Source organism: Kwoniella botswanensis, chromosome 1, assembly GCF_036426115.1.
Source record: "Kwoniella botswanensis chromosome 1, complete sequence".
NCBI lineage: Eukaryota > Fungi > Basidiomycota > Tremellomycetes > Tremellales > Cryptococcaceae > Kwoniella > Kwoniella botswanensis.
Window position 1 is genome coordinate 9,850,206 of NC_088599.1, and position 23,594 is coordinate 9,873,799.

At 44.6% G+C, this 23,594-nt stretch overlaps 9 protein-coding genes across 9 annotated transcripts; 3 read left to right on the forward strand and 6 right to left on the reverse strand.

The window, feature by feature from the left end:
* Nucleotides 1-363: 363 nt before the first annotated feature.
* Nucleotides 364-2,778, reverse strand: L199_003727 (uncharacterized protein; the record flags this gene model as incomplete). The annotated part of the gene is made up of 9 exons (XM_064889456.1): nt 364-627; nt 705-741; nt 796-996; nt 1,060-1,086; nt 1,143-1,694; nt 1,752-2,229; nt 2,283-2,358; nt 2,412-2,677; nt 2,739-2,778. The coding sequence occupies 9 exons, from the start codon at nt 2,776-2,778 to the stop codon at nt 364-366; spliced, it is 1,941 nt and encodes a 646-aa protein (XP_064745528.1).
* Nucleotides 2,779-3,313: 535 nt separating this feature from the next.
* On the reverse strand, nt 3,314-6,374 carry L199_003728 (uncharacterized protein; the record flags this gene model as incomplete). The annotated part of the gene is made up of 4 exons (XM_064889457.1): nt 3,314-4,385; nt 4,443-4,865; nt 4,923-4,982; nt 5,035-6,374. The coding sequence occupies 4 exons, from the start codon at nt 6,372-6,374 to the stop codon at nt 3,314-3,316; spliced, it is 2,895 nt and encodes a 964-aa protein (XP_064745529.1).
* A 707-nt stretch (nt 6,375-7,081) lies between these two features.
* On the forward strand, nt 7,082-7,461 carry L199_003729 (uncharacterized protein; the record flags this gene model as incomplete). The annotated part of the gene is made up of 3 exons (XM_064889458.1): nt 7,082-7,120; nt 7,186-7,243; nt 7,313-7,461. The coding sequence occupies 3 exons, from the start codon at nt 7,082-7,084 to the stop codon at nt 7,459-7,461; spliced, it is 246 nt and encodes an 81-aa protein (XP_064745530.1).
* A 173-nt stretch (nt 7,462-7,634) lies between these two features.
* On the reverse strand, nt 7,635-8,350 carry L199_003730 (uncharacterized protein; the record flags this gene model as incomplete). Its single annotated transcript, XM_064889459.1, has 6 exons — nt 7,635-7,700; nt 7,763-7,790; nt 7,844-7,874; nt 7,992-8,064; nt 8,193-8,204; nt 8,270-8,350. The coding sequence occupies 6 exons, from the start codon at nt 8,348-8,350 to the stop codon at nt 7,635-7,637; spliced, it is 291 nt and encodes a 96-aa protein (XP_064745531.1).
* Nucleotides 8,351-9,279: 929 nt separating this feature from the next.
* Nucleotides 9,280-10,865, forward strand: L199_003731 (uncharacterized protein; the record flags this gene model as incomplete). Its single annotated transcript, XM_064889460.1, has 11 exons — nt 9,280-9,385; nt 9,441-9,535; nt 9,625-9,879; nt 9,934-9,943; nt 10,012-10,093; nt 10,151-10,217; nt 10,296-10,311; nt 10,378-10,503; nt 10,569-10,645; nt 10,748-10,776; nt 10,841-10,865. 11 exons carry the CDS (start codon nt 9,280-9,282, stop codon nt 10,863-10,865), a joined length of 888 nt encoding a protein of 295 aa, XP_064745532.1.
* A 724-nt stretch (nt 10,866-11,589) lies between these two features.
* Nucleotides 11,590-13,361, forward strand: L199_003732 (uncharacterized protein; the record flags this gene model as incomplete). The annotated part of the gene is made up of 5 exons (XM_064889461.1): nt 11,590-11,883; nt 11,970-12,461; nt 12,532-12,717; nt 12,829-13,040; nt 13,106-13,361. 5 exons carry the CDS (start codon nt 11,590-11,592, stop codon nt 13,359-13,361), a joined length of 1,440 nt encoding a protein of 479 aa, XP_064745533.1.
* Nucleotides 13,362-13,646: 285 nt separating this feature from the next.
* Nucleotides 13,647-18,584, reverse strand: L199_003733 (uncharacterized protein; the record flags this gene model as incomplete). Its single annotated transcript, XM_064889462.1, has 32 exons — nt 13,647-13,859; nt 13,922-13,989; nt 14,046-14,093; nt 14,154-14,310; nt 14,379-14,474; nt 14,532-14,689; nt 14,742-14,800; nt 14,859-14,919; nt 15,026-15,178; nt 15,229-15,297; nt 15,352-15,403; nt 15,461-15,488; nt 15,542-15,591; nt 15,648-15,680; nt 15,737-15,759; nt 15,810-15,831; nt 15,883-15,910; nt 15,968-15,998; nt 16,092-16,124; nt 16,168-16,252; nt 16,304-16,381; nt 16,428-16,538; nt 16,587-16,737; nt 16,795-16,855; nt 16,934-16,981; nt 17,028-17,040; nt 17,267-17,297; nt 17,349-17,610; nt 17,667-18,014; nt 18,070-18,108; nt 18,174-18,476; nt 18,542-18,584. 32 exons carry the CDS (start codon nt 18,582-18,584, stop codon nt 13,647-13,649), a joined length of 2,955 nt encoding a protein of 984 aa, XP_064745534.1.
* A 210-nt stretch (nt 18,585-18,794) lies between these two features.
* On the reverse strand, nt 18,795-20,551 carry L199_003734 (uncharacterized protein; the record flags this gene model as incomplete). The annotated part of the gene is made up of 9 exons (XM_064889463.1): nt 18,795-19,072; nt 19,171-19,295; nt 19,356-19,533; nt 19,595-19,702; nt 19,768-19,859; nt 19,932-20,014; nt 20,074-20,130; nt 20,210-20,361; nt 20,428-20,551. The coding sequence occupies 9 exons, from the start codon at nt 20,549-20,551 to the stop codon at nt 18,795-18,797; spliced, it is 1,197 nt and encodes a 398-aa protein (XP_064745535.1).
* A 2,057-nt stretch (nt 20,552-22,608) lies between these two features.
* On the reverse strand, nt 22,609-23,212 carry L199_003735 (uncharacterized protein; the record flags this gene model as incomplete). Its single annotated transcript, XM_064889464.1, has 5 exons — nt 22,609-22,629; nt 22,705-22,820; nt 22,901-23,000; nt 23,071-23,088; nt 23,153-23,212. 5 exons carry the CDS (start codon nt 23,210-23,212, stop codon nt 22,609-22,611), a joined length of 315 nt encoding a protein of 104 aa, XP_064745536.1.
* Nucleotides 23,213-23,594: the final 382 nt, after the last annotated feature.

Below are 23,594 nucleotides of genomic sequence, written 5' to 3' on the forward strand. Positions count from 1 at the left end.
TTTATATAGTATAGATACGATTGATATGACCCTTTTGACATAGCATTAGCATTTATTATAGTACACTTCCGTAGATAGTTGATTCTCGATGTATAATCATGATTTGCCAGCCTATGGATCTCAGATTCGTCTTCATAACTCGACGAGGGTGAAGTATCGTGCTTAGATCCTTGTCTCTCAGGACAATCCCACTTTGCAGTCTGTGTTTGAATGGATATTTCAATACATGTTAGGAAATACAGTATATACAGTAATCTAATGTCATTCTTTTGGTGAGGTCGTGAACTGTTTATTGATAATACAACATATATCTATAATTCAGCATACGCATGTAGCAATCCGTCTGCCGATACTAACCTCGTTTCACGCCTCAGCACCTCCCATCATATCCATATCTTCAGCTTCGTCGTCTTCGTTACCTTCTTCTTGAGGATCTGGGTTATCTCTGAGCCATTGCAATAGTTCAGGAGGATAATCACATAGTCGCAGTTTTCCAGGTGGATCATTCGGATAGATCAAGTTCAAGAACCCTCGTTTGGCATCTTGACGAAGCCAAATCTCTTCTTCATATGTAGCTCGGGTCATGGGCATGTAGACCGTGACGGGGTTGATTTGTCCTTGTCGATGCTATGATTGGTCATGGTTAGATGTATAAGTACACCCATAGAGATGATAGATGATCTCAAAAACAATGTATAACTGACCAGTCGGTCCATCGCTTGAGCATGCCAAGCAGGATTCCTATTACCAATACTTCATATCACTCACCTGCTCGCAGGGATGTGGATAACTCACCACATGAGGTCTAAGAAGACGCAGGCTGACGCCCCTACCATAGATAACCCTTCACCTCCGACCTTGATTGACGCCAATAAGCACAATTTTGGCTTTGAATCCTTGTTAAACTTCTCAGTGTATTTGACTCGATCTTCGATGCTCATGTTAGCCTTCAGATAGACGATACCGTATTGCATTTCTTTGAGGATGTTATCCGCCCTACGGTACACATTCCATCATTGATCAGCGCACTCGATCTGATGATTCCAATCTGTGACTCACATCTTGGCGGTATGCTTCCAGTGGTGGCTTAAAAATGCAATCATCAGTCATTTTGTCTTTTGCACTCATTGGATTTCACTTACAATACGACGATCTTCCCATGAGCTTGGTTTTCGAGGAAAAATCTGAACCATTTCATCTTGATGGATTCTTTAGCAGTGATAGGTCTATACTTCTTTGCCCACCAATGTTTTCTTCTAGTCCTAAAGGTAGTGAGCCATTCTGCTCGAGATTCTATATCATCTTCAGCACGAGTGGTGCTACTGGTCCAAGGCACTAGAGACCTATCTTCTACCCCTTCCAAAGCTTCTAAGGGCATTTTCTTACTCAGCCAGAACACCTTGATGGTCTTCGAGGGCAGGTCCACATCGCCGAGGTCTTTTTTCAATCTTCGAAGTGAGAAGATCTGGCCAAACTCCCGAATGGCAATGGTATTCTGAAGTAAAGCGGGTGACGTGATGTTACCCTCGAAAAAAGATTGAGACGTGAGACCACTCGGAAGATTGAAAAGCTTAGCGTAGGCGTAAAGTTCAGATAAATGATTCTGCACTGGAGTACCAGTGAGAACGTGAATGTGACGCTTGCGTAAAGCTTCGACAGCTTTGAACCTTTGAGTCTTGCTGTTGCAGATGTGGCTGCGTAGAGAAAGGGTAAGCTTCATTCAGGTCTGAGGGGTTTATTAAGGCACTCACTGTCCTTCATCCAATACGACTCGATAGAAGAGCAATTTATGAAGCAGCCCTTTCTTTCTGTGGCTGAGTGTAAGAGCGTCGTATGTTGTAATGACGATCGAAGCATTCTTGAGTTTATCTATCTTCTCCTCTCTCTGCTTCTCATAATGATTATATACTATCAAAGGGCGGTCTTGAGGTCGGAGTACCTCTGCAGATGTCCACCATCTACCATTTCTACCTTTCCAGTGATACTCGATCAGTTCTTCCCATACGCCAATTATCGATTTGGGACACACGAGCAGGGTGGCTCTGGATTTCTGACAAGTGGCCGAAGTGGTTTGGTAGTTGGAATCAATTTCTTCAGGTTCTCGCCAGAAACAGCCTTTTCCAGAGGGTAAAATCGGATTATCTGAGGGTGCATCGTCGATGAAGATCTTGGACATCGGATATTCCTTGGGAAGTCGGTAGGTAGGTTCTTCCGACAAGATGGCTGATACTGCAATCTCATATTCAGCATGATACTGAAAGGCGGAATGAAGATGTGCTTACCGCTCATCCACTCATCTATCGCTCCGACTGAAGCTTCAATAAGAGCCAGAACAATCAGACTTTTGCCGGTACCCATCTGGAAGAATAGAAATCAGCAAAATGATTGGATATTCCCTGCACGTTACTCACCTCATCAGCGAGAATCATACCCTTGCCTTGAAGAGGTCTTGGAACCTCCTTTCCTAAAGTCTGAGAGAAGTGATTACTCCATTGATCTCCACCTTCATTGGTCCACATATGTGGGAAAGACGATAAGTCGAGAAATCGTCGATTTTTGATTGAAGGATCGTGCCTGACCATTGCCTCGTACAGCGACCTGTAGTCATTTTCCATGAAAAGCATTTTAGACAAACCAACTTTTTGATGATCGTGTAGCTGTGTTCCAACCCCCGGTCCTGATAGCAAATCAGCTTCGTAACAAATTACATCCGAAAATATCTACATTTATGCGCTCACCAGAGTCGGACATGGGCATCTTTTCCGCTGGAGAAGGCATGATGGGTGGCGAGAGTGGGATGAGCGATAGAGGAGGTACCGGTCGTTAGATCGTCTGTAGTATGAAAGGAATGTGTTTTAGAACGCAGAGTCTGGATCAGTATCTTTTAGTATCTGTTCACTATCACAGAGCCGTGAAGCAAAAAGATAGGGGAGAGGGGAGAGGGGAGAGGGAAGAAAAAGGAAAAGGAGAAGGAAAAGAAGGTTGCACAATCTATATATCTGCTATGGCATGGAGGTCGGAGGAAGAAGGAAGATGAGTGGTCCGTGCGTTGATTGAGCAGTTGACTCAGCTACGGTCAGGTATTTTTTACCATTAACAATTAGCTATGATAATATCAGTCAAGTTGCTTAATCTACCATCTTCCTCATACGGTCAATACGATCGTCATACATTTATATATAAGATACATGTCATGATCTTCGCTCTCAAGAACCACATTTCCATTATTTCTTCCTTCATCCTTAAAAACAAGTTTCCAACAAGGATCAAGAAACTTTCGACTATCATAATCATTCTTCAGTAATTTCACTGACTATTTGTCTTCGGTCAATAAGTATCGGACCACTCCTCCAACAACTTCACCAACTTTGACCATCCCTTCCAAGACTTTCACCCTTCTTTCCACCTCGAGTCTTTTCTTCTCTTGTAATTCTTTACCTCTCATCAAGAATTCCATCACTCTAGCTGCATTGGTCATAGCTTCTTTAGTTTCGTTAGGGTAATTACTGAGTGATTCAGTCAATTCAGATTGTAATCGTTCTATATCTTCGTCAGAATCAGGTTGATCAGATTCAGGTTCTTCCGCAGCAGCGATCCCATCTAAAACTTTCAGTACTTTGGTGATGAATGCGTCGACTTTTGGAGGAGTGAAACCTCTCGCAGAGAGAGCACGTTCGAGATCTCGTCCAGATATGAAACATTCGTCCGTAGCGTAAAGGTCGGCTTGAAGCGCTCGTCGGGCGTGATCAATATCATGAGCAATGAGACAGGTATGAGCGATCCAGTTGTCAATCTCGTGCTTTGAAAGTGAGTTCTGGACCAAGATCAAGTGAGCTCGTAGAGTTTTAGCACTAATCTTGACGGGACTTTCCTGCGGCTCCGAAGCGGAATTCGTGATTGCAGGTTTCGCTGAGCTTGATGTGGTTGATTGAGGTGTGGACTGTCGAGGAGATCTTGAAGGGATAGTCGCACCCACGGAGGGTTTTTCAGCAGTCAAAGGTGTAGGAGGCAATGTATCCGTCGGATGAGAGGAAGTATGACCGTTCATAGGTGCCAGACTAATGGGTTGAGCTTGAGGAGTGGGCACCTTTGCCGTATCGTTAGCCTTCAAAGTGGGTGGGAAAGGAGGTAGCCCGATTACCGGTGGAGTGTCTCGTGGTGCAGCCACTTGAGGAGATGCGATCTTGCTTGTGATAGGGTCTTGAGAGGCTGGTGAGTCTTCCGTCAGATTTGACACGGCACTTTGGGTCAAAGCAGGCACAATGTGAGTGGAGTCAGCAGTAGGAATCGGATCAGACTTTCTAGGAAGTTGCTGTTCTGCAGCAGAGTTCGGAATGGCATCATCGATATCTTGTCGTGCACGCTTGGGTGAAGGTGGTGCAATGCTGCAAGAGAACTGATTGTCAGTCACGATCTGCGAATTCAGTATATTTGGAGCTCACGATTGTGTTGCTAATCCAATTTTGTCTTCGGGCTGCGATTCCCTCTCTCGCTTCCTACTTTCTATCTCGGGACTGGGACTTCTTTCCTCTTTGATCTGCCCTTCAACCTCCATCGTCTCGTCCTCTTCATTCTTGTGAGCAGCATCCTTCTCTCCTCTCGCCCAATCAGGCAGATCAGGGAAGTCGGCTTCCACAGCGGCGGGGACTATACGAGGGGGTTCATGCAACACCACCGTCAATTGGCCAGCCCAATTTTTCCATAAATCCAGATCAGCCTCATTCTCTCGCGCGAACGGTGAATCGAGGTTGATAGGCTTGCGATGAAGGTCATTGATGGCTGCGATACCAGATGCAGGGTCGCTGTAAGTGACGTTGGCGTAACGAGGAAGAGCCGGGGAAATGTGGAAGATATCGACAGCGACGCTGGAAAATGTCGTCAACATAGGTATATAGGAGCCAATCTAAACCATAAATACTTACATTTCTCCATATTGTGCAAACAATATCCCGATATCTTTAGCTGATGCTTCATGTGGGAAGCTTAGGTGAAGTCAGTGAAATGTCGTTCTTCAACGTACTGACGATGACTCACTGAGTGACGAAGATCGCACCTTCACGAGGCTGGATCCCCTCATCTTCACCATCCATAGCTGCCGAAGGTTGTTGCATTGCGCCAAGATCGAGTTCGAGATCGTTATACTCACCAGGCTCGCCACTTGTGAGGATAGGTGGTGAAAGAGCAGCTGGCGCAGGGCGATCGAATGGCATTCTGGGTCGAGATGGCTCTGAATCTCCTCTTTGCCAAGGGCCAGGCTCTGAGCTGGCAGATGGCTCGGGTTCTCCACCTCCGGGTCGCATGTAAATATCTGCTAACGTTCTCTCCTTTCTTCTCTTGAGATAAGAATTGCTTGCACCAACGGTAGCAATCTTGTCCGCGAGATTATGACCCTCTACACCACTATCCTTTGGGATCCAGACAAGCGTCATATGAGCATGGAGATATTCGGTACAGATTTCTCGCCAAAGCTGATCAAACTTCACAGCTTCGAGTCGCGAAGAGGTGTCGATACCAATGATGGCCGCTTGAGAATCGCAAAATACCGTGAGCTCATGTGAGATCGGCACACCGTCCTTGATAGATTGATGGAGAAGTTCTCGAAATCCTTCCGCAGCTTTGTAAATCCCACCGAATTCAGATTCCAGAGCATCTCCTCCCAGTATGTGTCCTCTCATCTTACTTCCGGAGAGATTCGAGTTGACTTTCCATTCCACAGCAGCACACCACGCTTCTCCGGCTCTGCTCGATCCATCGGCATACCATACGGATGAGCGGGTAGAGCATAATTGTCGATGAAGATCGATAGCATCATCTCGATTGAGAGACACATACTTGGTGATGGGAAGATGAGAGGGAGGAAGGGAATGCACAGCAGCCGTGAAGCCCCCGATATTAACCGTAGTGGGATGAGTCAACAGTGTGAGATCGGGTGGACCGGATGGTGCAGATCTGGAGTCTGATCGGGCATGAGGCGGAATTGACCTTCGGGGAGGTGGTGATGATTGTCTAGATTGTCGTCTAGGTGGCTCGATAGCGGATGCTGCAGAGTAGCCCCCGGAAGGTATACGGATTGCAGGTGGCACTGCATTATAAGAATTGGCGGATGGTTGATATGGATCATAGTGATCTTCGTAAGACGGACGAGGTTGGTCATATGCAGGATAGGGAGGCCTAGGAGGTTCGGGTGGATACCCGTTATATGGCCGATAACCAGATGGAGGAGGTGGTGGTGCCGAATTTGGATATGGGTATGGTGGGAAGTCTCGAGGGGGGATGGGAGGGATAGGCGGTGGGAAAGGGGGTCTATCGTTGTACGCTCGGCTGGGAGAATATCGACCAGATTGGGTGGGTGGGAATGGCGGGAAGTGTGACATCCTAAGTCAGAACAGTCAGAAGATGCGAGTTAATGCAGAGTCAGCAGACTTGACAACACAAGACTTACCTGGTACGGTATAAGACGGTATTCCAAAAGGGTTCGAGGGATTAGTGGCCTGAGTAGAGAGGACTCCTATCAGCACGAGGATCTGATGATGAGTATCGATGTTAAATATGCATCAGCGACTCTGTGATCGGCATTGACTTACCAATCAGTCTTCAGCTGGTTCAGTATAATCTTCTTTAGTCCTCTTCTCTTCCACGTCCACGATCTTGACTGAGGTGGTAGGGAGAAGACGAGATGGCGAGGGTTGTGAGCTTGATATATTTCAGTAGACACAAGAAAGAGTATCAGAAAGATCAAGATGGCCTCTTAGCCAACGTGTCGTCTTGACTGTAAGTTGTCTCCCACTGATGGCTAGAGAACGTATGATATGGATCTATCAAGAAGATAGATGTAGACGAGGTGAAGGGACGAAGTGAGAGGGAGAGAGAGTTAAATGCAGATGTACTCGTACTACTACTACTTAAAAGTAGAATCATCCATCTCTCTATCCGAGATCTGTTACGTAAGGCTCGACCCGATGTTATTCTTTTCAACCATTAATGAGGTGCAACCATGCTGAATGCTGGATGTATTTAGCCTTGCTCAATGCATCTTGATAACTTGAACAGCCCACAAACTTCCTGTACACCGTCTACCAAAATGTCAAAACCCCTTAACGCTGATGCGAAACGTCTGAGAGTGAGTTTCTGTTGCCATTTTTTCCACTGGAAACGGTGGACACTGACGCTGTTTTATCTGAACAGACTATCATCGTATCTTTTCCCATTTTAGTGGTGACAACAGCTATCCTGTACAGACGAAGTATGTTCATAAGCTGCCTAGATATACGAAACCGTACGGAGCTGACGTACACATGTGCTTCATTGATAGCTATGCTGGGAGAGGAGCAGCGGAAGATCCCACGAGATACGACAGATGCGAAGATTGCCCAGGAAAGAATTGGTCAGGTGGGAGGTGTACCTTGGGAAGTACAGGGAAAGGAGCATGTCTCTCAACGGTCGAGCTCAACACCTTCATAGGGTACTCTGTACGATCCCCACAGGTATAACGGGAATGATATATAACGTTTCTCAACGGACATTGGACGTGTGACTATCATCAAGTATATCTGATAATCTCAGATAACCACCCATAAAAGTTCAATATTTTGTATGCATAGCATCTACACCATTCCTCTATCACATGCTTATCCCTATGACTTGTTGGCAGGAAGCACTTTGGTACCGGGGAGGACGTAAGGGTTGAGGGAGTAGTTGCACTATGACACCATTGTGTTAGCTATGTAATCATCGCAATCAAAGATCTCCATCAGCTGCTCACATTTGAGTAGGCGACACCGGCACCGAAACTGGAACATTGTCAGTGGAGAGAACATGTAAAGAGGAGAGTAAGTGAGCTTACCCAGTAGAAAGAGCTACAGGCCAGCCTCGTCCTAAAAGATGAACAGATTGATGTCAGCGAAGATCCTTTGAGTAAGACATGTGTTGTCTAGTTGGACCTATGGGGAAGCGTACAGAATTGTATGATCAGGATGAAAAGCGATACTCACTTCGGAAGAGCAGGACTGAAGCTACTACACCTACACCAAAACCGAGACCAGCGTTTACGAGAAGATCGGCAACCTATAGAGATTCGAGTCAACTTCCACCATTATCATCTACCGACAACGTATTCTCCAGAGTGTCCTTCCCTGAGCATCTCAATTCAATACGGCCTTTCCTCGCCAAATGAACAATGATCCATGACTTACGCAGTTGTCAAACTGCAACAATGACATGAATCAAATCAGCTAAGACTCGTGACCACACCATCAAATAGATAACTTACCTTCCTGGCAATTTGGTCCTCGCTTGGGATGGGAGCAGCGATAGGAGCGGGAGGAGTGGGGATAGCAGCTGGGGCAGACATTTTGAGGGTGGTTTTTCAGTATACGACGTTATGGTCGAACGAGGGATATCATGCTCGACTTTGACGTCAAGGTTTCGACTGACTGATTGACTGATGGGAATGGGAGTGAGGTAGGGATGGGTACGGAATCAAATGGTGCTGTGACGGAGATTGACCGCTCTATCCGCTTGTGGCAGCTCAGTATGCTAACAACGTCATATAGACTAAGCCCATGCAGATGCATCTCATGCTCGGACCCTCATAGCTGTGTGCAGACGACTGACTATTCGACTACCTTGAGCTCATACGCAAGCGGAAGTCCGATCACCATCAAAAGGGGCCTGGATGAGGTATCAAAGGGAGACAAGGACAAGGCACAACGAAAACATGCCAAAAAGATTGAGATTTTGAGCATGGATATATGTAGAACATGAATCAACGATAACAACAACACACACACACACGTATGGGACCATTAATGCATACGAATCGGACAGTGTCTATCGTGACTCCCCTTTGCATAAACATGAACATACATCAATCACTTTTACTAACTCACCCATACCATCAATCATATCATCAGACATCCTTAGATACTTCCTATCGTTATAAGCATACTCATACCCACTCATACCCTATCAGACAAGACTTTTCACCTGGTCGATCCCCATACTGGAGTTTACACGTACCATAAAGGAGTTTCAATCACTTTAACTGCTAGCCTTCTCAACCGTTCTCGGAAATCACCCACGACAACATTCGGTCAGCTCATCCTTTCATACAGAGAAGCCAAATAGTGGACGTATCAGATCGAGTCGACCTATCAAGAGGATCGTTGTGGATTTCGAGACCATCATCTTGTATACTTGATCTTGACCTTGTCAACCAACGTTCATCCCAAATCCTATATATCATATCTCATATCCCAAAATCAACTTGACTCAACCACCATGCCTCCTCAAACGATACCGCAGCCTATACTAGAGATCACCAACTCTTCAAGCTCTACTTTCCACTCCTTCGTCCCAAGAGCTAATATAACACCCAACTCATTTCGTAAGTTGTGATGTACAACTTCACAATCACCGCTGATTTGATTATCTGTCGTCAGAGACGAATACGGTGATAGCAGCATGTGTCATGTTCTTGGCTATTCTCATAGCGTGGAATCTACCGATACTGAGGGATGCTATAGCGGGGTTGAAGGTGAGTTTGTCCATATCCTCTGAAAATGCCACCACCCTTTCTCCACTATATTGACCTAGTGATTGCCCAATTGGCGGGAAATGGCATAGCTATTCACCGTGGGAGTGCATGAGCTCTGTCACTTGGCCATGGGTCTAATCTGCGGAGGACAAGTGGTCAGTATATGTATAGATCCAAACGACGGAGGTGCAACCCACGTCATGGGATTGATGAGGACCACACCGAGGATACCGCGGAACCCCTATGCCATGCCCACTTTCGCTCAGACATTTTGGAGTCCAAGTGCAGTAGCGACTTTGGCTTCTGGATATATCGGTTCATCGATAGTTGGATTTCTGTTCATTGTAAGTGTATTTTGAAACCGATGGATACACTGTAGTTGCTGATCTATGATCTAGTTTTCCGGATGTAAGTTCAGATTATTTCTACCGAGATGAAATGAATGTCATGGAATAAGATCTAAATCTCGAAACTAGTCAACATCGTCGCTTCGAAAGCTTGTGCTTTGGTATTGCATTTTGGATTACTAGTGCCGGTACTGAGAGCGGATCATTGGATGTGAGCGTAATGATCCCTTTTGCGAGAAGTGAATTGACTGATGGATCGGGACAACAGCGCATACGCGAGTATAATAGGATGTGAGGCTCTCTTGATTGGACTATGGTTTGGTGATCATGGAAATGTAAGTACATCAGGGTGTATGCATAATGAAGACAAGAAAAAGTGAATTCTGATAGTGCTCAATACATTAATATCGTAGGCTTTACGATTCTTCGGTATGTCGATCGACTGACTATCTCACAGAGTTCTGCCAGAGTGCTGACATTTAAATTGCTTCACAGTCCTCTTTGTTGGAGTGATGAACCTCTTTTACGTGGTATGGGACTACATAGACGAGAGACTATTCGATAAGAGGAATACATCGGATTGTGCTCAATTTTCCGAATTGTTGGGTTGGCCAACAAGCTGTAAGTTTAGTCTACTTTCTAGATGATGTCAGCAGGAACTGAACTTAATATCTACTCTTTTTTAGCGTGGTTCATATTCTGGTTTGTGTACGATTCACTCGTCTTCACCGCTGCGATCTTTGCGGGTATTTGTGTTTTCAGGGTGAGTTTGACGAGCATCGGTCATCGCCGAATGAAATGAGAACGATGCCAAGCTTAACAAGTGCTGATGTGATGTGATCATTGCCAATTGCACGAATAACAGAGAACGGATGAACAGATGTATCGAGAAGCGTAAGTGTTCTATTGCTGCTGCATGATTGTAAGATGAGAGTACTTATGTTGTGATGATATGCAGATCCAAATTCCTTCCGACGAGATGAGAGGCAATGATATATTTAAGTTTGCACATGTTTGAAACGATTAGTCATCAGAGGATAGAGTATGGACAATTTGGCAATCGAAATAAAATGGAATGAAATCGGTGAACCGATCTGAACTGGGTGATGATGTGATCACAGACTAGTTACAGTTAAAATTACATAGCACACACTCGTCTAGTTTCTTGCATTATGTTGAAACAATCTCATATCCGGGTCGGTCATCGGTCGGGGTTTGTGTATGTGTCTGTATGCAAGAGTGTGAGAAATGAGACAAGATGATGCATGCATGTATTCAGAAAGATAGTCCGGATTGAACGGTGAACGGGGGTACTGGGTACGAGTACGGTGTCTAATTGATTCAGGGTTCTTGGGTCTGAGTAATCAGGTAAATAGGTAAATAAACCCAACATTATTGAAAATTAGGAATTCAACTGAAAATCGCCATCGATCAAACGGATACACATTCATCCATCCCGTCATCCTTGTTCCTCCTCACATATACCTCGTTGAGAATATATCAAGCTGTCGATCTGACATCCTACACCCATCCTCATCGCTACTATCAAAAATATCAGCATACAGCATAACGGCTTTCAGAGAGATCATCGACTGATCGATAATTGACAATCGGCCGATCTGATCATCAAAACGATCATCAGTATCATCGTTCAAGCGCACATACCCTTTCCAACTTCCTTTGCATATCGGATAGTGTCTGTTCATCATGTCCGAAGATCTCGGCGCTGTATCGTCGCAGCAACTACAACAATCTCTCGAATCCATATCGATACCGACCTCCTCACCTCAAGCTACATTTACCAATTGGGCAAAAACGTTTAAATGTCAACCTCAGAGGGTATTCGCTCCTACGACGGCATTGCAGTGTAGACAGATCATCGAGTTGGCCAGAAGGGAAGGTGCGAGAGTGCATCCTGTTGGTGTGGGTCATTCGCCATCCGATTTGGCATGTACGAATGGATGGTTGATCAGGATGGAAGGATTGAAAGGTGTCGTCAAAGTGAGTTGATACTTGAACTCATTTCCTGAAATGACGATACGTATACATCGTCATATACTGATTATCATACTTTGTTGCTCTATCAGATCAATCACGAAAAACATTCTGCAACTTTCATGGCCGGCACTACCCTTCATCAAGTTCATTCTTCCCTGGCAACTACATCACCTCCGTTGGCTCTACCCAACATCGGATCGATATCCGATCAAACGATCGGAGGATTGATATCGACCGCATCCCACGGATCAGGTGTTACCTTCCCAGTCTTATCACAGCATGTTCGATCGTTGGTCTTGGTATTGCCATTACCTGGTGCACCCGTCGTCAAGGTGTCTCCTAACGACGATCCCGATCTGTTCAAAGCTAGTTTATGTGGATTAGGCGCAACTGGATTGATGTTGGAAGTTGAAATTGAGGTAGAGGAAGCTTTCAGATTGAAAGAGACAAAAGAACCTCAGTCGGTCGACGAGGTATTGGATAATCTGGATGAGATCAAGAAAAGTGCTGAACACGTTAGAGTATGGTGGTACCCTGATGGCAAAGGGATGATAGTTGGTAGAGCCAATAGAACTTATCAAGTGAGTTATACCATACTACTCTGAACATCTTGCACAGTAGACGCAGAAGCTGATCCAGACCTTTGTTTAGCCTGCTCAACCTACTGCTTCTCTCCTCGCTCACATCCTCGGCTTCCATGTTACCCAATTCTTCCTCTTCGTATCCCGTATATTTCCTTCATTTACTCCATTCGTCGGTAGATGGGCATGGTGGTTGTCCAAACAGGAAAGTGAAGTAGTGGATGATGGGTACAAGATCTTGAATTTCGACTGTTTGGTGAGTCTCAACTCAAGCTTCTCTCCTTTCCCCCTTTACACCTCGATCTTCCACCTATCGATTCCCTCTTCCCACAAGCGACTCAACTCATTATCATCGTTTCTCACATAGTTCCCTCAATACGCTCTCGAATGGGCTATCGATGCATCCCAAGCTAAACAGTGTTTGAAAGAAATGCGAGTATGGCTAGACCAAGAGGCAGCAGATCATGATGGACTACGAGTTCATTTCCCTATAGAAATCCGATGGTCCGCTCAGGATGATATCTGGTTGAGTCCCAGTTACGGAAGGGAGACATGCTGGATTGGTGTCGTTACTTATCGGTGAGTTTACCTCAATCTTTATTCTTCATGATTACTTCTTAACTGATTCATGGTGTGTGTATCAGACCATACGGTTTAGCAGTCCCATACCGTAAATTCCACGAAAAATTCGCTTCTCTCCTTGCCTCACACGGTGGTAGACCTCACTGGGCCAAACAACATTCACTTCGACCCAAAGATCTAGAGGTCATTTACCCCAAATTCAACGATTTCAGATCGGTACTTCAACGAGTCGATCCCAATGCTATCATGAGGAGTGAGAATGTAAGAAGGCATATAGATGGTGAGAATGTACCTGATAGAGTGTTCAAGACTAGATAGAAAAACAAAATATACCATTCAAGGTATCTACGGACGGATACAATCTCTTTTTCATTTCGGGTTCAAGTAAAACATCATACAAGGATACTTATATGTATATAGAATAAACTAGAGTAAATACAATTCATAGATGGGTTTTTTACATTTCTTCCTTTCGATGTATCATGGAAGATATCAAGATACATTAAAGGTATATACCATTGACATTAGGATACCAAAATATCTGATGAGGCATACATCTGGGTATAAATGCAGGATATAAATATATGTCACACTGCCCACTGATCAATCGCTCAATTCAGCCAAAACCCTCTGGGCTTCTTTCGAGGTTTCTGAATTAGCTTTCTCCGTTCTTTCTTGTATTCTCTTTTTCCATGGCTCGGCATCATGAGCATTATCCGCATCGATAACCTTCTTGCGTCTTACGACTGAACGACCTAACTTGCCTAGATCATTCGCCTTGATCTTCCTCGCTAGATCCGGATTATCACGGAGAACCTGAATGTGTCGATCCTAGTAAGCAAGCTGTATTTGACTGAAGATGCAAAAGTACAACTGACCTGTACCCCAATGTCGTAGATCGCTCTTTCCTCAGGCGAATCTCGGAACGCTTGTTCATGTATCCGAGCTGCTCGTAGAAGTATTTAGCAATGAGGTCGAGATGTCAGGGGATTTACAACTCACTGTTGACACCCAACTTTTGTAGGATATCGTCATTATCCTTCTTTGCACCTGGCAAAAATGTCTCATCAGTGCGCGTTGGAGGTTTCACTGGCCAAAGATGTGACTTACTAATACTACCATGACCCAATATATCATTGACGACATCTTCCTCTCGCCTCCGCGATACAGCGTCATGTTCGCCACCTCTCTGACTAGCAGCTCTCAAGTGGGCTCTATGCAGATCTCGTGCTTTCCGCTCGTTCTTCATAGCTTTGCCAGCTTCGTCCTGGAGATCCCGGGACTCAGTAAGCGAGATGGGAAATGTCTTTCCGATGAAGAGGATGGAATACTTACTTCCGAATCATCTTCATCTTCCCCCTCGGAGTCAATGTATTCAGCTTCAATAAGATCCTGTACAAACCGATCTTCTGCTTGTCTAACTCGTTCTATCTGTTAATTCATCAGTATGCAACTATTTCCTGGGCTATTGAGAGACGATATACTCACATTGCGAGATACGAAACCCCTCGGGTCGAAGCGGAAGATATTCTGTATACCGAAGAGTTCACCTTGGTCTTTCTCTGTTCGGGCCCCATCAAAACCTTGATGAATACGGCTTTCGAAAGTACCGTCATTCAACTGTCGGGATCTTTGCTGTTTGTGGACTACGGCACTAAGATCAATACACATACAATACCAGCGAGGGATCTCGCTCACTCTGTCTTTCATACATGAGCTCTTCGACGGTACCTTGTCCGATGAGACGATATACATCACTGCATTGAGCTTGTCAGCTTGGAGTTCTGCCTATATTTCGTATGCTGAATAGCTCACACAGTACGCTTCTGACCTATTCGAAATGCTCTGTCCATCGCTTGAAGGTCATTGGCGGGATCTGAATGTCAGCTCAGTCAACGTCCAGGTGTACTCACTCCAATCCGGGTCGAAAATGACTACTTTATTCGCCTAAGCAGTCAGCTCTGCTTGATGAATTGAGTCACTCACAGCTGTCAAATTCAATCCCACACCTCCTGCTAAGGTACTGATGAGCAGTACAAAATGATCTTGACTTCGATCTTGAAATCGATCCACCATGTCCATTCTTTCGGTATTTCCCACTTCACCAGTGAGCATGTCAAATGCAAATCCAGCCACTGCAAGACTCATGAGCTGTGGTAACACGCTTCCTCCTATTGGGACTCACATGTAGATGAAGTGGAGATGAATTCGGAGATCATCTTGAGCAATCGTACCGAGTTTGAGAATATCAAGACTGGAAGGTATTCAGTCAGTTAGCCACTTGTTGTACAATATAGAAAACACCGACCTTTGTTGTCATCAGGATCGTTCCGCCATTGAAGCAGCATTTGTTCGAGAAGCTAGCCAAGAATCAGACCGGCTCAATTTCCCTGATGGATCTGTAAGAGCGAACGTACTGTCCACTTTCCACAGTTTCCAGGATCCCTATTTTCCTTGGTCAATGACACGATCTGGCGCGCATGATAATAATCACTCACAGTGCAGCCTGCACGACATTATGTCGTTTGGAATCGTAATCCTGTCCGGTCTGTTCCGTCAGGCAGAATCAGCTCAACACCTTACCTTCGAAGAACCCTTACTTACACATATCTTGAAGAAGTGTCGGTTAATGGCCCGCTATGTGTTAACTTTCAGCATATTTGATTCCTTACAGACATCAGGTGTATACTCACAGTATGGGGCGAGTCATCTTTCGCTTTAAGATCCGTTAGAGATTTAACTTCTACATGTTGAAGAATTACTTACCGTGGTAAAGCAGGCCGAAATGCTGTAGAGAAGGTTAGCTATCAGCCTCAAAAGCAAGCTGAGACTCTCTTACATTGGCAGCTTTCTTGCACGCAGCTAGACTATCGGAGTACATCCAGATCAGTAGCAGGCTCACGAGGGATCACCACAAGACTTACTTTTTCAATAGCACTTCATTGACTTTCTCACCTCCCGACGTTTCAGGATGATGGCATTTGATTCGCCTTATTTGTCAGCTTCGTCAATGACCTAAAACTCACTTTTCGCCTGATCCACATTCACATGGATCGTTGCGCCGTAGCAAGAATTGAATGTCTAGGGCATAGATAAGCGTTTAGTGTATGTGAGGTATACTCACCCTCAGATGCTATGAGGTTGCGATATGCGAAGATCTGCATCTCTGCCAAAGGGCAAAAGACCACCATATCCCGCTTTTCCGGAAGCTAAGAATCTAGTCAGTCTTGTCGACCAATACCTCTGCCAAAATTACTCACTTCATGAGCGATCAAACGCTTATCTCGTCTCAAGTAGAAATGAGGCAAAATCTTCTGTGTCATAACACCAAGTCTCATCTAGCAGGATATCAGCGTCGCATTTGGTGCGATTGGAGACACTCACAATTGCTGTGATTACTTCTGCAGCAGTACCTTCGTGTCTATGCCCTCGTTTGATAGGATTGACAGCGAACTCTTTCCATTCTTTGAGAGTACCAGCCCACCCGCGGTGAGTCTATCAGGAATCAGTGTCGGACAAAGAGATGTCACACGTAGGACTCACAAAGTCTAGCACACTCCACATCTCGTCCATCCTATTCTGCACCAACGTACCCGTTAAAGCAAAACAGATCTTGCAGTCGATAGACTTCAGGGCTAAAGTAGCTTGTGCTCGAGGTTCCTTCATCCGATGAGCCTCGTCGACGATCACCACGCTAGAAAGTATTCATGAGCTTGTGGAATCTATGGGTATTGATATTATGGGGCCTTACGATAAAGGCATACTCTTGAGGTGTTCGATGGTATTTCGTGCAGTATCGTAGGAAGTCAAGACTGATCATTGTTAGCCGGTGGTTGTACCATCTAAGACTCACTGATGTCATGAAATCCCTGTATGAATGAACTTCGCACATCTGACCAGTTGTCGGATCTCCAAATAGCATATTCGAAGTAGCCCCACTACGAGACATATGAGCCTAAGACATTTTGAACCAAAGATACTCACAGTATCTAGCTCCCTGCTCCACTAAGATCTATCAGCTCAGCAACTCAAAAACAAGACTTACATTTCCGACCAAAGATTTTGGGCATACAATAAGAGCTGTAGGCCAATAGCGTGGATTGAGATTCTCACTGGATTGTCGTATCATTCTTTTCCGCCTTTGATGATCCGCTGAAGTACCTGTTTTACGCATAATGGCGGAGAGCTATCTAATCAGCGCAAGTCGAACAACTCTCACTCACAAAGGATATGACTTGAATGGTCTTCCCAAGACTGTCGTCGCAAATCATATCAGCATAAGCTCTCTGACTGAGGTGGACTTACCCCATGTCATCTCCTAATACTCCTCCCATTCCTTGCTTGTAATGTTCATAGAGGAATTTAGCTCCGACCCGCTGATATGCCTTTAAGAACCGATTGATCGTTTGAGGAACGGCTATATCTGTTGCTTCGTCATCTAAGGGATATGAACCTATTTTGGCTTGCTCGTCGGTGAAAGGAAAAGTCGGTCTGTAAGGAGGTAGATCATCCAATTCAAGTCGATCTCGCGATGTCGATTTATGTGCTTTAGGCTGGGCATGCGTTTCTGAGGGAGTGGATATGTCACTATGACTGTACAGGGACAACGATTGTTTGACTCACTAGCAAACAGCTCTTCATCCTCAGAATATACACCTTCTTCCTCTATCTCAGCTCCATTACCTTCTACTACCTCGACCATATGTCCCCATGGCACAATCACCTCATTCTCTTCATCATCATAGTCTCCTTCCGGAGCTTCTTCTTCAAGTAACCCTTCATCCTCGTTATCGTCAGTATCCTGGCTAGATATCCCTGTACTGAGGGATGGCTTCATGGGGCTACTACTGCTTGCTGGTATTGGCGAACTCCTGACAGGACTAGAAGTTGACTTTCTCCCGGATAACCTGTCGATGATCTTCTGCTTGGCTGCTTGAGCTTCTGACGCTTTACCTTCTGGATCCGGCAGACCTGTCAAGTATTGTTGTCAGCAGGACTCTGTCATTCAAAAAGCTGCATCACTCACCTGAGAGATGATAGAGGGGATTGAAAGGCAGAATGACCTCTATAATTCCTACATCAGCATCTTTTATGCAAGATAGAGGATTCTCAAGACGACTGATGGCTCACGACCTTCATATTTCAGATCTTCATCCCTTTTCCTCTTCTTCACCCTCTTTCCCTCCCCATACTCCAGCCAACTTTCTTCGTCCTCATCTTCACTTGAACTACTCTCGTATCCATCCTTTTTAACGACACCTTCGGATTTCCGTTTCGTTCCAGGTAATTTGGGTAGAGCTAATGCTTGTTCCCCCCTTTTCTTCCTCTCCTTATTGTCCTCCTTGATCCTATCGCGCTCAGCTTGGATCTTCTGTACCTCTGCATAAGCTTTTGCTGATGCTTTCGATTCGGCGATGAATTCGTCATCTGACACTAAGCCAGACGTTTCAGTTGACGTATCTCAGGGGGAACAAAGTGAAATCAAGATAGTGACTTACGTGGTTCAGCTGTTGAGATCAGAGCTGGTTTCCTGCGTTTCATGATGGGGTGCGGTGCTCATGGGGAAAGAACGGATAGGTTTGATGATTATGCTAGTAGTAGTCGTCAGTTGTACAGAAGTGAGGTTGATACAGGATCAATGTATTTGCATTTCGATCGAATGGTTCAGTGTTGGAAATGGAGCCAAACAAACGTCATGTCGGTCAAATCAACTTTCACACGGTTGCATCTACTATATTATCTGCTGTACTACTACTTATTCCTCTCTGCTAGATGCGTTCTCGCCAACTGTGGTAAGTTTTCCAACCATATACCAGGCAGATCCGTCCTTTGATCGTATACTGCGCCTGAAGGTTTCTGATCTTTCAATTGTTGTTGTACTCGATCTACCTCATCCATTACCCTCATCAGATTTCCTCCCATCAGACCTATAATCTCTTCATCCGTCCAACCTCTGGCCATCATCTCTGATATGAGATCGGGATACTTGGTAGCATCTTCTAACCCTTCGACACTATAATCTATGCCATCTATATACCATTGATAACGATCAGCCCAGCTGCTAATAGCTTCATGCCACGAATGATAGCCTGGAAAGAGGGAAGAGAAGCCAATTACGAGTACTTACCAAAATCGGATCCTATGCCCACATAAGCTTTACCACATTTCTTAGCTATATACTCAATATGATCTGCTACTTTTTCCAAAGTGGGATCTTCGAGACCAACGAATTTATCACAAAACACGCAGTGTCTGACATCGTATAATCTGATCAGCAATCTAGTTGGAATTAGTATGGCGAGATGCACTCACATCACACCGTTGTTTTTCCCTTCTTCACTGCCTATCATGTCCAAAACGTCATCTGGGATATTACGAGGATGATCACACAATGCTCTTGCGTTCGAATGAGAAAATAGGACGGGCGCCTTGGACAGTTGGATGGACTGTCTCATCGTTTCATCGGATACATGAGAGAGATCAATCATGACTGTACCAATCAAGCGATTTTTAGTGAGCCCGTCAATGTACAACTAAGGGATTGGACTCACTACCTGTTCGATTCATCTCTTTGATCAGCTCTTTACCTAGCTCCGATAGACCATTTCCTGGATGTACCGGATCAAGAGGATCTCCACTACCAGCTGAGGAAGCGAAAGCTAAAACAAACAATAATCAGCAAGAATGCGTATGGGACAGAGAGCATGTTCTTCCGTCGACATACCATTATGTCCCGTGTGTGTCAGGGTTATATACCTCACGCCCAATTGTGCCCATATACGTAGAATCGAAAGCGAATTACCGAGCATATGACCTCTGAGCAACAACACCATGTGTGTTGGCATACACTTTGTCTGAAACGACAACCAGGAGCATATTGATACTCACCCTTCAACACCAATGAAAGTAGCAAATTTACCAGCCTTGAAAGCTTTCAAAGTGTCTTCTGAGCTTCGAGCATATTGAAAATCCTATCTTTCTGTCAGATTGCTTCTCTATATATGATTTGTATCAGTGGGATTTGGTTCACCTTTTCTCGCATGATGAGTTGAATCTGATCAACCTGTTCCAACGCATCTCTCACATCCTGCATGAAACCCCAAATCAGTGATTGTCTACTGGTATTTTCGGAAAGGAAGCTACTTGATAGTGGTGGTTACACTCACATCACTAGGTAGACAGTAGTCTGTCCCCGGTCTACAAGGTAGCCAAACAGCCATAAAGATCCCGCCCAATTTGCCTTGTCTCATTCTCGGAACATCGACATGGCCAGGGTATGGTCCTGCTATCTGCTCAGCAGCCTCTGCAGGATTTCGATCTATAATCGATATCAGTATGAGCTGACTGATGTCATCATGTCATTCTACTCGTCCTCAACACTTACTGACTGCTCTCAAGATTAAAGGTAGATCAACATGAGTATCAATCAGTGGATGAGCACTCATAAGGTCCAAAGCATGTTGACGGTACTTCTCTCTGTTGGAAGGCTGTCTTGTAAAAGGTGCCATAGCGTATGATTAGAGCAACAGGTTCTCGAGGGATGATTTCCAGTGCCTATAAGACTAGATGTGTTGGGTGGATGAGGCCTGAATGTTCAGTATAAACCCATAAAAACTCCCAACATTAGCAGCTGGCACGAAAATCGTAGATAAACATGGTGGGCCAAGGGCGGAGAAGTCCGAGTGGTCTGTCGCCCACCACATGGAGCACCTCAACTCCGCTGCAACTCGGAGCTGTAGTTGCATGAACATTCGACTAGGAGGTGTCAACTTATTTCGAACCATTCTGATGCGCAGTGTAAATGTTCATCTGACGTCCATACATTGGTGGCTTCGCCAAAAAAACATGAAGGTGATGTACCGATGTTTTTCAATGATTTGCCTACCACCTTTGCCACCCGTTTGAAAAGTACAAACCTGCGATGCTAACACACATGTTACATCCATCTAGATTCATGCGCAGCAGGACGTCACCATCAACGTGCCTCTTATCATGAATTCACCTCAAGTGAGTCTACTGAATCTCGTTCCTATTGATCATTTCAGCGCTTTTCACGAAGAGAAGTATTTAAGCACTTCGGTTAAAACCGATTGTTCAAACATTCTTGGCTGGAATGACGATCATGACGTATTTGCCCTTCCAGCTTCCATACAAAATCATTTATTCAGGGTTTTGGGTGTTTTATTATTCTTGGTCTTTCACAAACTCCACTTGAGGAACAACAGGTGGAAAACAAGGTTATACGTCTAAGTCTACACTGGAAATCACCTGCCGCCGGTGCAAGCATCACCGCCCCATAAAGATCCTTACCAGTTTCAAGCTCAAATGGTTGCGCCACCATGTATGATGTCAAAGGTACCGTTTAGGTGAGAACCCTCTGCTCTCGACTCTCTTAGTCCCTCCGCCAAGTCGAACTAACCCAAGGAACGTCTTTTGGTGTTGTGTGTTTCATACCTTGATACCTTGATATTTTACGCTGGAATCATGCGATCATGCATGACAACCGATGTCATACCATGTGTAGAAAGACTATAGGACCGTTTTAGATCCGCATCCTCAGAAGATATAGCTCTAGCAAGTTCCATTTTCAGCTTTGATCCTCCGCACCTTTTTTTGTCCTTTGTAGACGGACAAATATAGATTGACGTCATACCCTTGATTGACATTAACGTCACCACACATCACAAACATCAAAACTTTTTTCGGAGTCAAGAAAAAAACCCACACTCATTACTCCAAACTCATAAGATATATAAACCCATCATATTCGTTGCCACCTTCTTATTTTCCTTCTTCCTTCTCAACAACAACAAACATAACATCACAACTTCACAATGGGTAATATCATTTCAGCCATAGCTAACGGTCTATCAGCGTGAGTATTCTTTCTCCTTCCTTCTTATCTCGTATCGTCTTCTTTTCAACTCTGCTACTGTCCCTATAAACTTTACTGACTTTCTCTTTTCCTCTCAAAGCGTCGTAAGCGCAATCGCTTCCGTATTCATCGCCATCTTCCGAGGTATCGGTGCCGTCTTAATCGCCATCTGGAACTTCATCACCTGTGGTATGTGCTCGGGTGGACGAAGAGGAGGAAGAGGTACGGTCTAGCGGGTGATGGAATTTAGATGGTTAGTCGGTTTCTCCATTGGTTTCCTTTCTGTATGATATGACTGACTTGTGCTTTGCGAATTTCAGAATAATAACATCTCCCATCACCCGATTAAATCCTTTTCTCTTTCAGTCAATTCTCTTAACACATACACACACCATATAATCTTTAATAACGTGATTTCAGGGCATCAACATTATGAACAAGTAGAAGAAGGTTATCTGTGGAGGTCAGCTTTAGATATATCATAATTATTACCCTTGTAGCCATAGAAGAACACGACATGCAACGACCAATATAACACATTTCAGCTCTGATAGTGCATCTCATATGGTTAACTTAAATAGGATATACTAATATACTGAGGATCGTTGACATGATTTATCGTCTTACTGATGAATGGTGGAACTATACAAATGTGTTCGTAACTCGCTAAATGTCCTTACCCATCCGTCGTCATCCTGTACTTCCTCCTAGCTATATATGTCGGTGATCACATGATCAGCATATTGTTCAAACACTGAAGGCATCCGTTTTTCAACGATGACTCACTTGTTCTAGATGAGCGTCCACAACATATTGTTTCCCAATTTTGAATTCCAACATTTTCGGAGTGGTATTATCGTCTCGGTGAATCCTATTCCCATCGTATGTATACTTGTAAGCACCTAGACAGGATCTATCAGTATCAATTTTTCATACGATTGAAGCGGAAGTATTCGGGGCATCTAGCAGTTGCTTGACTCACCTTTTTGTACGTTGACTTTATCCTCGTACGCTGTGAACATTCGGCTGAACTTCGTAGTTGGTACGACTTTGAACGGTACTGAAGCTTTATCGTCTGTCGGCTACAAGGATAGAAAACGAAATAAGAAGCATGTCACGATCATTACCTACAAGGGACATGGTTTGACTTACGTGGATCTCTATGATGAGCTAAGAAGGAGATCAACAGATGTACTCGAAGGAAAGGAAAGGAAAGGACGATGTGCGAACTCACCTTTCCTACCTCCTTCAAACCTTCAACGTCAGGTTCAGAATCGCTGTCGCTACCCGACATGTTTATGTGATGATGGTGGTTGTCTTGATAGTGTGAGCTGAAGTATGATTATTTGGATGAAGTGCTCTATGGGATTTAAGCTGACAGATGAAGGAGGAAAGAAACAAGGAAAGATGATAGGAAAAGGAAGAAGACATCAACAGATGTTCAAGGCGTGTATTGTGTATTGTCTAACATCGCACAGACGCGTATACGTACGTCTGTGTGTATAGTACCTGTACAATCAGCCGCAATCAGCCAGCAGCGCACGGACCATGTCCGTGTATAAGAGGAAGGTCCATGTCATCTTGCTTGACCACCATCGACTTCCGGAATGGTACGTGTTCAATATGGATGTCAATGTCAGATAAGTAGATCTGATGGATCAGTAGAGAAGCTGAAG